Raw genomic sequence first — 15,532 nt, 5'->3', positions numbered from 1 at the left:
TGCTGATGTATTACTGTGGTTCTCTGGCAATGTACTTTGGTAAATTCTGGGTCCTTCTCAGACTGGCCATCTCTGCTCTTAGGGCTGCAGAGACTACAACCCTGCAACCTTTCATTCACTATTTCTGAATCTGGCCCTTACAACACAGAGAGTGAAAGTAGCCCATACAGCAGCTGAGCCTGTGCTAGCTGTGGTTGTCAGTTGACCAAATATATTTCAGTAACAGTCACACTGCAGGTTTCAGACTGCAGTGAATTGCCTGGGACTGTATTGCTGGCAGGGAGGATGTGATTGTCACAGGGCTATTAACGACATCGTGTCGGTAATCCCCAGATAAGGCTTTGCACCAGTGTTATCACTGCTATTAAAGAAAACACACAAGTAGATGGGTGACATTATTTCACTTGGGCTGTGTTGGGCATTGCTATAGTCTTAAGGACCTGTACATTAGCCATCACTCACTACTGCATTCACCTTTTATTAGTCACCAGGTTGTGCTGTATTTCCTGACAGGTCAGCAAACAAGTGAAAAATGCAGATCAAGCTTACTGGAAACAAACAAACATTCTCTAAAGAGATGGAAGATCCCTTACGTAAAAAGATACTCAAACTGGTGTCTTTGCAATACGAACCTGGGCCCAAGGAACAATGCTACGGTAACAAGCTGGAAGTGATAAGATAAGCACATCACCAGCTCCATGTTAATGCCATGTGTGCTGTACAAAATGATCAACGCAGTGGCTTTTCCCCCATGTGCATGGTGGACAGGTGAACTGTCTAGACTACTGAAAATTATCCCACAACTCACAGCCAAAGGCGGCACATTGCTCACCAACGCCTCTGCCCCACCCCCCAAAGAAAAGACCTCATGATGTAGTCTCTTGCTATCCAGGAGTCAGACCCTCAGATGTGTTAAGCTGCTGCAGAAAGAGATCAGTAGGGAATCTCTTACAAGACAATAGCCAAACATGAATATGTTGCCTCCATTTTATGAGCCTCCCAAGCCCATTCTAGGTTTCCAAACTGTAGCAAGCTTTGCTAATCCAGAGCTTAATACAATTGTGCTCCATTCAACATGTGTTACAATCTACCTTAACTCTTGGATACTAGAGTAGTTAATACAGTTGACTGCCAGAAGCTGCAGCATTGATTGCAATTTCATTCTACTACTAGATGCCACTTTTGTACTCAACACCTGCCTTTTCATATGGTGACCACAGTTGCTTGACCAGGCCTATTGCACCACAGCATCTGACTGGACAGGGCTCCTAGCACACAGCAGAGACAAAACCAGCTTTAAAAAACCATCAGTGAGCCTAGAGCAAGGTACCTGTGAGAGCTAACTTGAGAAATAACAATGAATTCATTTTCAACAGCTGTAAGCCACACTTGGAATATTTTTAGCCATAACATTCAACCAGCTTCAAAATCTGCCAAGAAGAGCCTTCCCCCAGAGTCAGGAATTGAAATTTAGCACCCAGACTCCTGCTTGTAATGGAATGTGAGAGCCAGAAAAGCTGTTGCTTGGGAAAGATAAATCAGGAAAAGGAGAAACCGAAGCAGTTTTCAGTGGTGAAATGCAGAATTTAGCCCAGTGGGACAGATGACAAGTTTTTTTTTTGTTTTTGTTTTGGAGGGGAGGGGGGTTTGGGTGCAGGTAGTGGCTCCCTGTGAGAGAGTCACAACGAAGCACAGAACTTGAAAGTGTGTGACGGGGCTCTTGGGAAAAAAAGGTTTTTCCTGCTTTGTTAGCAGAATTATCAGTGGCAGCGAGTTGACTTCTTGCTAACTGACCATTGTTCTAGCCCAGCACCAGAAGTTGTGCCATGGTTAGCAACAGTTGTGAGCTTTCACTCCTCCATTGCTTTGGCTGCGCTGAGCTCTCTAGGAATTTGAGGCAGCAGCAGAAACGCAGGGGAAGCAGGAGGAAATGAAACGCAGGGTAGAGCTGTCAGGGTACATGGCCAGAAGCTTCCAGAAGAGAAGTGTGGTGCATTGGAGGGTACTGCTCTAGGGATGAGTTCCAGCAGAAGGGAAGCACAGCCATCAGGAGAGCCCACATGCTGCAGTGCTAAAGAGGAGTGGCACCTAAAATAATCTGCAGGACAAGTGGAGAAGGGAGGCAGGGATAACTGATGAAAGCAAGGCCACTGCCACCTACAAGAAAAGAGTGAGCCAGCAGCAGCCACACATATCTAATAACATTTCTCAAGGGGAGCTAGAGATTAGTACAGGGGTCAGCAACCTTTCATCAGTGGTTTGCGAAGTCTTCATTTATTCACTCTAATTTAAGGTGTCACGTGTCAGTCATATATTTGAGCATTTTTAGCAGGTCTCTTTCTATAAATCTATAATATATAACTAAACAATTGTTGCATGTAAAGTAAATAAGGCTTTTAAAATGTTTAAGAAGCTTCATTTAAAATTAAATTAAAATGCAGAGCCCCCTGGACTGGTGGCCAGGACCCAGGCAGTGTGAGTGCCACTGAAAAGCAGCTCACGTGCCGACTTTGGCACCTGTGCCATAGGTTGCCTACCCCGGACTAGTACATGTCACCAGATATTATTATTTCCAAAGCAGATTTAATTCTTCATGGGAGAGTTTTTTTATTTAAATATATCAGCAATCCAGCATTTCTGAGCATCCTTATAAATGCCAATCCAGTACAAAAGCGCAATGGAAGAGCAAACATTAGGGGAAGGAAATACGCCCATTTCAACATTACAAAGGAGTTATTTAAATTATGAAAATTTTATTTACATCAATTTTGTTATCTGTCTATTCATATTTCTTTTATTATATGGATTTATGTCAGAACTACTCTTAATTCTGGCTGCAATGAGAAAAATATATGAATGGATATAATTCTATTGGCTTAAAAATATCCATCCGGATGAAAATGGGTCCATGATTCTATTAACAGGTGCTCTTTAGAGTCAAGCTGAAAGTATTCTTTCAGGTACTAGGAGAAGGAGAAATTGCATGATAAAAGCACTATACTCTGCAAATACGACAGAGTCTTGGAGTACACAGTAAAAGCCAGTATTTTTACTTTAGTGAATGCAGGATACAAATATTTTACAACAACTTCTAGCATTTTCTTAACCATTGGATAAAAAGTTCACTAGAATATTTATTGTATAATGAAGAAAAACAACACATCCAGGGAAAAATTGAGATTAACTTATTTTTTTCTTAAAAGATTTGTCTCAAGGATGGCAACAAAGTCCAGCTTGTGCCGCCAAACGGCTTATCATCATTAAACCGTGAACAGCTTCTTGTGTGAACTGTTGACTACAAACATTTAACAAATACATAAATCTCTTTTAAAAAAGCCATTTTAAATATAGCAAAGCAGTGTTCTCTTGCACAGCAAAGTGAAGAAAGTTTCTACTAAGAAGTAACTGTTTACATTTATAAGTCTTTCTTTCACATTCTAATTTAACTTCTTCCCATGATCAACTGCTAGGAGTTATGTTCGTTATTTACTATATATTTCTTGTGCGCATAATAATTCAGAAAAGTCTTTGATGCATTAGTGTCCTTTACAATAAAAGGAAATGCTAAAGCATTTTTCTCCAACAAACCCCTGATTTTATTTATATTTATATATATATATATATATATATATATATATATATATATATATATATATATATATATATATATATATATATATATATATATATATTTTTAAATACTATTAGTTAGAGCTCAAAGATGATTTGTCATTTTAGCAGGTAGAACTCTCATGAATCAATACGAGCCAAATAGGTTCACATTAGATTTGATCTATCTGCAACCCTACCTTGAACTGCATTTATTAAATTTACTTACTAAAAAATACTATATTCATTTTTTTAACTGCTGAAATGTTCTCTTGTGCCGTGTCCTTTCTTCTACAAAACATTTCTACATCTCCTAAAAAATAGTATGTTTCAAACTTACACGATTAGTGTTATTAAAAATCTGAGTTCCCCTATGATTTCCATGATGTGGAGTTCTTCCACAGGTAGATGGGATGTTGTTGCAAAGGCTTATCGACTGGAGTCCATTACAGAGCTATGGGCAACAGGTTAACAGTCTGATCCTCAATTCCTAAGAATTGCACAAGTTTTACATTAGTCAGTGTGATTTAAATACAAACTCCAAACCTTATATAACATGGTTTTAGAAAACAGTAATAGTACTGCTTACAAACCTGCATAGAAATAAAGACTATTGACATACAGTCAGCAAAGCCATCTCATAAGGCACACAAGAAAATAGACAGTAAATGTGAATGCAGAACTCCCACTCAAATGTACAGCAAAGTTCATATACATGCATAAATAACAAAAAAAATCACATAACTTTTCAAAGCATTAAAGGTTCCGTGAAACAGTAAGTGAACTGAGATACTTTGGAAATGCAGTTTTCATTTGAAAATTGAAATCCTCTGTAGGCTCTTCTGTTGCAGTGACTACTCTAGCTTCAATTTACTAAATGTAGATTAATTTGAAAAGAAGTCAAAGTTTGCCTCAAATGTTTTAAAAAATTCCATAATTTTAAGTTACACTGACAACACAACAGATTTAGTCTTGAAATCCACCTGCAGTACACTTGTTCTTGGATCATTCCGTGTACAAGCAGATGCCAAGGAGATGGCTGTACACACTGGATTTCCATTTCTACCTCTCATGGTTTTTTTTTGTTTTTTTTTTAATTATAGCACCGAGTGACTTTACTAGAAAATTTCCTTAAAAAGTGTTAAATGCCCAAGAGAAAAATGTTTTAATAAATATACAGAATTAACTTCAAAGAGTTTTGTGTAACACATAAAACAACTTCAATTTTTCCCAACATTGGAGTGGCTAGTAGTTAGATTTATGTTTCTTACAAGTCTACATTTTATTTTGTTCGTCATGAGGAGGAACAATAATATTGCATACACAGGATGACAAGAGAAGTAGCAGGGATTTGAAAGCACACAGAGTTTTAACTCAAAACATAAGTTAAGCACATAGTTACTAAAGTAAAGCGAATTGTGTCAGATTTTTACCCCCCCCTTCGAGACTTAACTCTGTACAGATCCAGTTTAAGTAAATCTTTGCCCAACTTCAATAGATTAGCAATAGCAATATTAGTTTAAAAGCAGAGATCATGGTACTCCTTAACATCCCTGAATGATGGGCAAATTTCTTACTTAACTCTTGCAAGTAGGCTCACTAACGCGTGAGAAAGAATTGCAGGATCAGAACTTTAGGTACTAACCAGATACATCGCATGTTGGGTATTTGGATTTCTTGCTCAATTTTTTTGAGTGTTAGAAGGAGACATGAGAGGATTTCTTTCCAAAGCAAATGTTTTGTCCCAAACTACTTACAAAACCTTTTGTGCTCATCTGATATGTGTTATTTCTCTAACATAAGTAATTAGGTCAAGTTTTTCCACTGAATATTTTCTCACAAGAGGCAGTTTTAAAATAATGCCTTAAAATGTGTTGTAACAGATTTTTAATATTTATGTGGGATGAACTTAACACCGGATTTTTTTTGTTGTTGTTTTTTTGCCACTTTGCTATTTATATACATATATATAAAATGTATAATGAAGCTTAACCATACAGCACAGAGATTACATTTTAACGGCACACATTCACCACCAGTGAAGGGGACAACCCCTTTATACATCCTCTGAAAAATCTGGATAATAATATTAATAATAATTAAAATCCAAAGAAAGTACAGTATATTTAACAAAATAGTAAATATTAAACAGTGAATACTCTACTTAATAAGGACCTCGCCTTTTTTCAAGTTGGCGTCAATCCACAAAAATATACTTTTTAATCTGGTGAACGTACAATACATAGGTACTTACACCAAAGGTGATATATTTAAGATGCTATATACACAAAGAGTTTGGCTCAAATTTTAATTTACATATAGAATAATAAGTGTTCATGGCTTATTTTCCCCCCAATGTTCTGCCTGCAAGGGTTTTTTTTTCCCTCTTCTGAAAGCAAAAAACTAGAAAGTCAAAATAACAAGATAAAACTATACTCTACAAAAAGCTAGATCATACAGCTTTGGCTTATATAAATAATTCATAGCAGAATGTGTCCAAAAGTACTGTATATAACTTTTATATATAGTCTTCAATTCATAAGGGTATTGTTTTCTTTAATATAAAATATACATGAGCTAAATCCGTTTCTTTCTATATTTTTCAAAGACAGAATGTAAAAAGAAATTTTTCAAACATATTCCAATTATAACTTAATATATTACTTTTATTTTGTTAATGCTTTATTTTCTAGGTTATTTTCTGAATATTTCATGCGAGTTCTCTATGTCTTCTCTCTCTCTCACTTTTTTTTTTATTAAGAACCACTTCTTTGACCCAATACATTTTTTTGCACGTGCACAAACAGGTTTTTATACCTTCAGCCCTTCGCCATGCACTCTCTGCAACAGAGACCCATGCCAGGTTGGGTAATATAAAGGACATTTTATGTACAGTATTGCTTTCTTTTTCCTGCTTTTCTACTGCTCTGCTGCTACAAAGCATTGTTTCTTAACTACAAGTAACCATACAGCTTTAATAAAACACATGGGGACACTACTACAGGGGAGCCCTCTTGGTTTCTGCAATCTAGTGTGGCAGGATTATAGATAGGTACAATGTTTCTTTGCAGAACAGGTTATATTATTAAAACAGTATGTCCAGGTAAGTGCCAGACTAGACCAATGCCTATAGGATTGTTTTGTTATATTTTTACCATGGGACATCTGCAGCTATACAAGGAGTTTGTAGTAAGTGCCTGATGATTTTGTGTATGCTACATACACTCGCACATATATATACATATGTGAAGATATATATATATGCATGTATGTATATACATATAAATATATCTATTTCATGTCCTTATTTAGATATGTCAGGACAGTTCACTGTGATAACACAAAATTGAAGTGGCAATGCTGAAAGTTTATGTTGCCCATGTGTCCACTCTCATTCGTTTCACTGATGGGCTCTCTCTATCTTCTGTATTTGGTGGTCTTCCCAACCCAACAGGTGAATGGAAATCACTTCTTGGGTCCTCCCGATCACTGCCATCATAAGAACTGCTGGAACTACTGAGACTGTCAACAGGGGAACGACCCATTTCCTGCCGTGATTGCTGCTGCTGCTGCTGCGGAGGGAACCCAGAAGGAGTCACACGGTCCCGTGGAGGTGAAATTGGTTCGGACTTTATGTTGATGTTTTGGTTGGTATTAATGGATAAATTTGAACCCTGAGATAACTGGCTTCCAGCACTGGGGAAATTAAAAAAAATGTTACAATTCATATTTATATTTAAATATTAAGCGTTGTGAAATCTTGCAGCCCATACTCAAACTGAATCCAAGCTAAATACAGAAATAAAAAAACATTTATTGAATGCTTAGTGTAAGACTCAAAGTTGAAAATTGTGAATTAAAGGTGTGCCAACATCCTGAACTAATTCACAGAGAGGTGGTATTTATTACATACCTTATTGTTCAGTAAGCCCCAGGTGAAGCATAACCAGTTAGATTAAAGTGTCTTTTAGCAGGAAGAAATGGATAAAATTTTGCATACAATTGTTCCATTAGTGCTGTGCTCTTCCATGGAACTTGAGTGTCCAACTACTCTGTGGTTTGTTCTTATGTACTTTACTTGTGTTTAAAGGAATTAAGACAAATAAAAATGTTTAATTTTTTGAAATGTGTGTCAAGCTTTCAGGTCGGTGTTTTCTTGGTAATGTTTGCAGAGTGGTGACGTTTGTCTGCATTACTACTTACACAGAACCAGCAGAGTGCTACACACTGAACAGTCCAATTGGAGGGCAAAGTTCCCCCCTCCATTTTTTTTTTTTTTTTTTTAAATAACTACAGTAATTTCACAACCAGTGAGCTGACTGGCAAACACGTGCATTGAGGGAGAAATTAAAGTAGAGTCCTATTGAATAGTGTCAAACGCAGGATTATTCACTTGCAATCAAAGTAGCAGATGTTCCCAGCTGGGTGTGGTAAGTTAACATTATAGATCCACTTACACAAGAGAGCTGAGGGCTGCTTGCCCTAGATGGTGCTGTTGCCAGGCAGATACCTGTCCTAAAGACAGCATTCCTGGGGAGTTAAAGCCCTGCAGGGCAGACAGGTCTGCACTAGTCAAGGAATAATCTGAAAAAGAAGCAAGAAAAATAGTTTATATTGTGTTCAGTTATAAGAACCAACGTTTCAGCTCCCTGTTCAAATCAGCTACAGGCTGATTATGCAAAAGGATCAAAAAGGGCCGACTCTTTCATTTGTGTGGCATTCCACTGACATCATACGGGGCTCCTCACACAGATCCCTTTGCAGGATCATGGCCTCACAATGCTCTCTCTTCTCATCCCTGCTTCCAACTCCTAGTTGCTATTGCTTGATTTGGGTTTATTTACACCAATAAATACAACAATACATGTACTTCAGCCAACAGGTCTTCTCCTGTGCATATAAAAGAAAATATTCATTACTGTGCTGGTTTTACTGTGCACATTTCTGAATATTTTGCTCTGTCCAGAAACTTCTACATAAAAAAAAAAAGTGGGTATTAAGATAGGCCACTAAACCAATTGAAATAATTTAATACAATAAATCTGGCATAAGAGAAAACCTGTCGTATTCAACCCACGACACAGTGGGAGAGCCAGATTCTTTTCTCCGATCCAGCCCCTCTGCTCTGCTCAGTATATGGCCAGCTGAGAATTCCTCCAAGAGAGGCGACAACCCAACTGGTATAAACAGCTCCTGTGCCACATTGTCTTCTACCACTGGTGCAGAGGGCTTGGCTGTATCACTATTGTGTTCTAGCAATTCTAAACTGGTAAAGTGTCTCATGGAGATCAATGCATGCTAGCATAAGTCAGAGCAGCCTTTAGGCTGCTCTAACCTATACTGGAGCAGGAGTTGTGCAAAGCAGATAATCAGAGAACCTAGTACCATCTACCTGAGGCCCTGTCCCCTTCCCCTGGGCCAAGTGGATGTTGGCCCAGCAAATAATCAAATCCTGTAACTATAGCTACTTTACAAAACTGCTATGAAAATGTACCATCTAAGGGAAAAAACTACTCACCTGCCTTTATCATAGTGATGGTGATAATATAAAAGCTTTTTTAAAAAAACAAAAAACAAAAAAATCCTAGTTCAGCAAAAAACAAACCAAAAAAAAATCTCAAATCACAACATTAATCTCCTATGGCATAAGGAAATATTTGCAAGACATATCTAAAGCTTTAAAAGCATCGCTGCCAGTCTATAATGGCTCAAACTCCTTTCCCATCATAATTCAGTTTCATTCTTATATTCATGTGGCATACAAATGATGACTTAGTCAGAGCCTAAGTATTCTTTTTATATATAGCAAGAATATGTCATGCAGTTGGATATAGTTTTTATATGCTGATTGAGAGGAACATTGTACAGCTCTAAAGGTAGCCATCCTGCAGCAAAAAAACTTCAGGACCAGACTTCAAAGAGAAACTGCTGAGCTTCAGTTCATCTGCAAATTTGACACCATCAGCTCAGGATTAAACAAAGACTGTGGGCTTGGCTACACTCGAAACTCCAAAGCGCTGCTGCGGGAATGCACCCGCGGCAGCGCTTTGAAGCGTGAATGTGATCGTGACGCAAGCGCTGGGAGAGAGCTCTCCCAGCTCTGCAGGTACTCCACCTCCCCGAGGGGATTAGCTTATAGCGCTGGGAGCCGTGCTCCCAGCGCTGGGGCACTCTTTACACTAGCACTTTACAACGCTGTAACTTGCTGTGCTCAGGGTGGTGTTATTTCACACCTCTGAGCGAAATTTGCAGCGCTGTCAAGCGCCAGTGCAGCCAACTTGAATGGCTTGCCAACTACAAAACCAGTTTTTCCTTCCTTGGTTTTCACACCTCAACTGCTAGAACAGGGCCTCATCCTCCCTGATCGAACTAACCTCGTTATCTCCAGCCTGCTTCTTGCTTGCATATATATACCTGCCCCTGGAAATTTCCACTACATGCATCCAACGAAGTGGGTATTCACCCACGAAAGCTCACGCTCCAATACATCTGTTAGTCTAGAAGGTGCCACAGGACTCTTTGCTGACTGTACAGTTGTAATCAACAATTTAATTATTGGATGTTTTTTGGCCAGGATATAATGCTTAGATAGTTCTCGCTGCTCATTCACACATAGGAAGTTATTTTAGGTTCATCATTATCACTTATGCTTTCCTTTCAGGTTTTAAAAGAGAAAGCTGCAAACACTTCTCTGCTCTTAATCACTTTGCAATACAGTTTCCTTAATATAATTTCTGATCTCTTGTGAATCAGACAAAACGTCAGGAAGAAAAAAGTTACTTTCCATTCCATAGAGATTAACTAACAATTTACTTAAGCAGGATCTTTCTGGAGACTTACAAATCAGATTTATACATTGACACCTGTCTGAAATGACAGTCAGTTAACTATTTATAGTTCAATTTCTCATGAGGTATTTTCTAGGACTGCACAGTCTAGTGTGACTGATTTGGAGCTGCTCTGTAGTAAGTTATGAATACTGTATGTTCTGCTTGCCTGATTGTTGTAAAGCTATTTACTGTATGCATATATCGAATTAATTCACTAAGAGTTTGTCTACATCAGGGGTCAGTAACCTATGGCACGCGTGCCAAAGACAGCCCCCGAGCCGATTTCTAATGGCACGCTACTGCCTGCTGGGACTCCAGCGTGCCATTAAAAATCGTGCACAGCATGGCCCGTTCTCCTCTGCCCTCCGCTCCCCTCTTAGGGGCAGGGAGCAGAAGCATAGGCATGCACAGAGGGTGGGCAAATGGCCTCACTCTCCCGGTGCGGCAAGCCGCAGGGTCCGTGCTCCCGGGCTGGAGCGCCCAGCCGACCGCAGCAAGCTGCTGGCTCCTCCCCTACCTTCCCCCCCTCTCCTGGAGCCCTGCTGCCATGTGCACAGTGCTCTGGGGGCCGGGGCTGTGTGCTCCTGCAGGGCAGTGTTTGGCTCCACGGGGAGGCAGACATGTTCCCTGCTCAACCGGAGCCCTGCTGCCGCACGCAGCGCTCTGAGAGGTGGGGCTGAGCGCTCTGCGTGGAGCCTCATGGTAAGGGGTCTGGGGCGTGAGGGGTTGGGTGAGGGGTGGGAGCAGTCAGGAGACCGAGGGTAGGGTGCGTGGGGTGGGGTGAGGGTGGGATCCCGGGTGGGGTGGTTAGGGGTGGGAGGTCTCTGAAGGGGGCAGTCAGGGAGCAGGGGGGATTGGATGGGCCATGGGAGTCCTGGGGTCTGTCAGGGGGTGGATAGGGGTCAGGGAGCAAGGAGGGTCCGGGGGGAGTCTCTGGAAGGGGGGGGATCAGGGGACAAGGAGCTGGGGGGGGTTGGAGGTTCTGAGGGCCCTCTGCCCTAACCCCCCCCCACACCCTGCCCTCTGCCCTGAGCCCTGCATCTCCCAGGCCCCTGCTCTGCTCGACTCCTTCACACCCCCCCGCACGACCTCAGCCCTGACTCTGGCACCCCCACACATACCCAGCCTCCCCTCTGCCCTGACACCTACATCCCCCTTATGTGCCTCCAGCCCTCTGCACTGACTCTTGCACCCCCCCATCTCCAGCCCCCCATCCTGAGCACCAAAGGGGAGCTGCTGCACTCCCCCCCCGCACACATATTCCCACCTGCACCCCTTGCAACAAATGGGAGCTGCCCAGGTAAGTGCCCCACATTCAAACTTTCTGCCCCAACCCTGAGCCCCCTCCCTCATTCTAGCTCCTGGCCGGAACCTTCACCCCCAGCCCTATGCTCAGTGTACTCCCACCCTCAGCTCAGTGCAGAGAGAGGAAGAGAATGGGCCTGAACCAGGGAGAAGGTAGGTACCCACTATATGTGGGCAGGGCCATGGCCCCAGACCAGCAGCGGGCTGAGCGGGTCCAGTAGCCGGGATCCTGGCTGGCAGGAGCCAGCAGATGGAACCCCTGAGCAGCTGTGGGCTGAGCCGCTCAGCTCTACCGGTTTGGGGTCCTGGCCGCCGGCCCTGCACACCCCGCTGCCGGTCTGGGGTCCTGGCCGCCGGCCCTGCATACCCCGCTGCTGGTCTGAAGTTCTGGCTGCTGGTCTGGGGTTCTGGCTGCTGGACCCTTGCCAGCCGGGGTCCTGGCCACAGGCCCTGCACAGCCGCTGCCAGTCTGGGGTTCTGGCTGCCGGCCCCTTGCCAGCTGGGGTCCCGGCCACAGGCCCCGCACAGCCCGCTGCCGGTCTGGGGTTCTGGCTGCTGGACCCTCGCCAGCCAGGGTCCCGGACACAAGCCCAGCTCAGCCCGCTGCCGGCCTAGGTGAACAGAACCCCAGACCAGCAGTGGGCTGAGCAGGCCAGAGGCGTAAGATCAACACTTTAATTTAATTTTAAATGAAGCTTAAACATTTTTAATACCTTGTTTATTTTACAATACAACAATAGTTTAATTATATAATATATAGACTTATAGAGAGAGACCTTCTAAAAAACGTTAAAATGTATTACTGGCAGGCAAAACCTTAAATTAGAGTGAATAAATGAAGTCTTGGCACACCACTTCTGAAAGGTTGCTGACCCCTGGTCTACATGTAGACAGGGAGGAAGACAAAAGCCCAGATAACAGCCGCTCAGCAAACACCAAGTGCTACTGAATTTAGTTGCTATTCCTGATCTCTGCTGAGTCCCCCAACCAGTTTCACCAGACTCAGAAAATTCAAGAGAAAAAGATTTAGGCCTGGAGTTGCACACACTCCGAGAGCGAGAATGAAGGAGAACCCATAAATTAGACTTACTGGGGTCCCTCCCATGAAGATGGTTAGACAGACATGCATGTAGACTTTTTATTGTTTTAAACCCCTTTTCTCTTATTAGGCTTTGTTCCTGCTGTTAAGGGACACAGTATTCAGTGCTAGTCACAGCTTCTGCAGGTACCTGAACCCAGTCAGACCTCTTGGGGTAAACACTGTTACTCTGGGCATGCTGTAGCCCAGGACCTGCTCTAAAAGTGGGAGAATTGTGACTCCACCCTAGTGAGTTCAAGACACAAGGCCTCATACCTAAAGAGGTGCACTCAGAGAGGCCAGAAAAGGGGTCAGAGCAGCAGCCCTGTAACTATAATTTGTAGATCAAGTGGGGTATGGATTTTGACTCCAGAGCCTGCACTAACATTCTGTCAGTTAAGAACTTGTCCCTTCAGGGTGCAACGGCTGATACACTGTATATGCCTTGGAATATGTGAATCACACATTTTACTGCACAATTTGTCTCTTAAATCCAGGCCTGAGTATCTCCTATAGAGTTAAAGTACTCCCAAAAGTTATAATCTACAAACATGACCACATTCAGAAAAGCTTAGAAGTAATAATTTTCTGACTGTAAATTCTAGAGACATTCTATATTGGATTTATAGCTATATGTGATTCACCACCAGTTGGGTATTAAAGAGTATGCTTATCTGTGCTGGTACTTATACCATACCCTTCAATGGGGTATTAGATTGCTATTTGCATACAGATAAAGGAAAAGAAGGTTGGATTTTATTATTGTGGGTCCTATATTGGACAAAACGAGATACAGATTTAAACATGTAATAGTTATCTTCCATGATACTATTGTTACATTAATGTTCTGAGAAATGTGGAGATATTCTTTGTTGTAACTTTGAAAATCTCATCTTCTGAGGTAGAGTGAAATTTCAGCTACCATTGGTGCCAAAGTTCCAACTGTATGAGTCCGGACATATTCTCAAGGTATAATGCTGCTCAACAAAGGCAACAAGAAATCCAAGTTCGCTAACTAGAAACAGCTCTTTTGCATACACGTCTCTCTCTAAGCTCTGTCTACACAGGAAGTTAGATTTGATCTGCAGCTATGATCTTAGGGGCTGAATTGTGAAGACACCAATTTGTAAGGACTGTCCAGCTACATAAACTGTGGAACACATTGTGAATATGTCTCTTCAGAGAAAGAAACATCCATCCTGTATCTAAAAGGTAAGGAGGAAAGCCATCACCGTCTGTCCCATCCATGTCCCCAAAGGACATTACAATCTCTTCAGACCTCTGAAACTTCCTTCTCAACAACTTTCTCTTTCACACCCAGAAGCATCACTAAATGCCAAGGGGTTCAAACCTGAAAGCAGCGTCTGGATTCTAGAAAAATGTGCACTGACAATCTCCAAGTACTTCCTGATTTAAAAGGGTTCACATTTGTATTAATCTTTTGTTAGAGTTCCAGGCCGTTGCACTGGAATTGATGCAATTCATACATACTCAGAGGTGCTGCTAGGTGAAGAATACCGTGCTACATGAGTCAAGAGTTCCAGTGTCTCACACAGTAGAAATCTCAAACATGGTATGCCCTACATTACTGTAGTGAAAGTCTAGTGTTGGTTGGGGAGTTACCAGAGATGCAGGCATACTGACCAACCGAGAGGACACCATGTGAAAGGATCTAAATGCCGCTGAAGTGCTTGGAAGAGGGAGGAGGATACACCTCCTCTCAAGATTTTAAGCAGTAGCCTTCTAAGGGGGCATTTCTGCATAGCCATGACATTGGGCCTGGGGTTTTAAGGTCTCAGAAACAGGGCCCTTCTGTTGACTTACAAAGAAGCATATCCCTAGTTGGATTACATTTTTTTAACATCTTTAAAAAGGACATAACCCTAGCCCTGCTGTGTAAAAGGAGGTTTGCTCAGGCTGTGATTCACTTCAACGGCAACTCTCAACACGCAAAGACAGGGAGACTGTTGCAATGACATCCTTCCATGAGGTACAGAAGAAGGCAGTTTGATAGCTGAACAAACTAAACAGCTATTTGTACATTTCTTTTTTCTTAATTGCCAGTTTTTCATCACAATGACTCTGCAAGGCGCCTCATTAGCACTGAAATCTGTCTGCATGGATAAGACTGTGAATTTCTGGCGAATTTTTCACACTGATAAATCCAGAGTCCTCTTACAAGGGTAAAGAGAATCTCTTCTTTTTGACAGCTTTATTCCTCTTATCCACTGAATTCAATCTCCAGTTAACAAGATATATTTGCACTCAATAAAACTCAAAGAAGCTAGACCTCTAACAAGCTGGGACTGGAATAAAGGTAAATGTTTGAGATGGATGTGCTGCTCTGCATCATGTATCCCCAGAGGGATTTCTTTAACATCAGAGTCTGGGATGAAAACTTGTAGGAAAATAAACTGAAATTGCAAAGAAACAATATTCATGATAATGCATAGTAACATCTTATGCTTCAGTCACAAGGCGATTGATGACAAGGGTCAGAAAGAACTGTTCCCTCCACCATGTATATAATGGCACATTTAGGTAGGTGCACTGTGATTTTATTTACCGTGCCTAAATTGTCAGATATCTGCTACTGCTAAAGGCAGGAAGCCTGGTTTTATAAACCAATGGTCTGATGCGATATGGAAAAGCTATGCTGATACAGAGAATGTTCATACAGTGAAGGAAGTTTTACTATAGACATGAGGTT

At 41.7% G+C, this 15,532-nt stretch overlaps 1 protein-coding gene across 6 annotated transcripts in view; it reads right to left on the bottom strand.

The window, feature by feature from the left end:
- Positions 1–3,027: 3,027 nt before the first annotated feature.
- MEF2A (myocyte enhancer factor 2A) overlaps positions 3,028–15,532 on the bottom strand; it is a 141,751-nt gene continuing 129,246 nt past the window's right edge. For all 6 annotated transcript variants that reach the window (XM_050967146.1, XM_050967150.1, XM_050967147.1 and 3 more), the window contains 2 exons: positions 8,067–8,193; positions 3,028–7,305 (listed from right to left, as the gene is read on the bottom strand). In XM_050967146.1, the coding sequence (XP_050823103.1) occupies positions 6,978–7,305; positions 8,067–8,193 (455 nt within the window). In that variant the 3' untranslated portion in view covers positions 3,028–6,977. The remainder of the gene's footprint in view (positions 7,306–8,066; positions 8,194–15,532) is intronic.

The sequence above is a fragment of the Gopherus flavomarginatus genome, chromosome 9 (assembly GCF_025201925.1).
Source record: "Gopherus flavomarginatus isolate rGopFla2 chromosome 9, rGopFla2.mat.asm, whole genome shotgun sequence".
In the NCBI taxonomy this organism is placed as follows: Eukaryota; Metazoa; Chordata; order Testudines; family Testudinidae; genus Gopherus; species Gopherus flavomarginatus.
The sequence above is the reverse complement of the archived record's forward strand: the minus strand, read 5'-3'. Positions and strand labels throughout refer to the sequence as shown.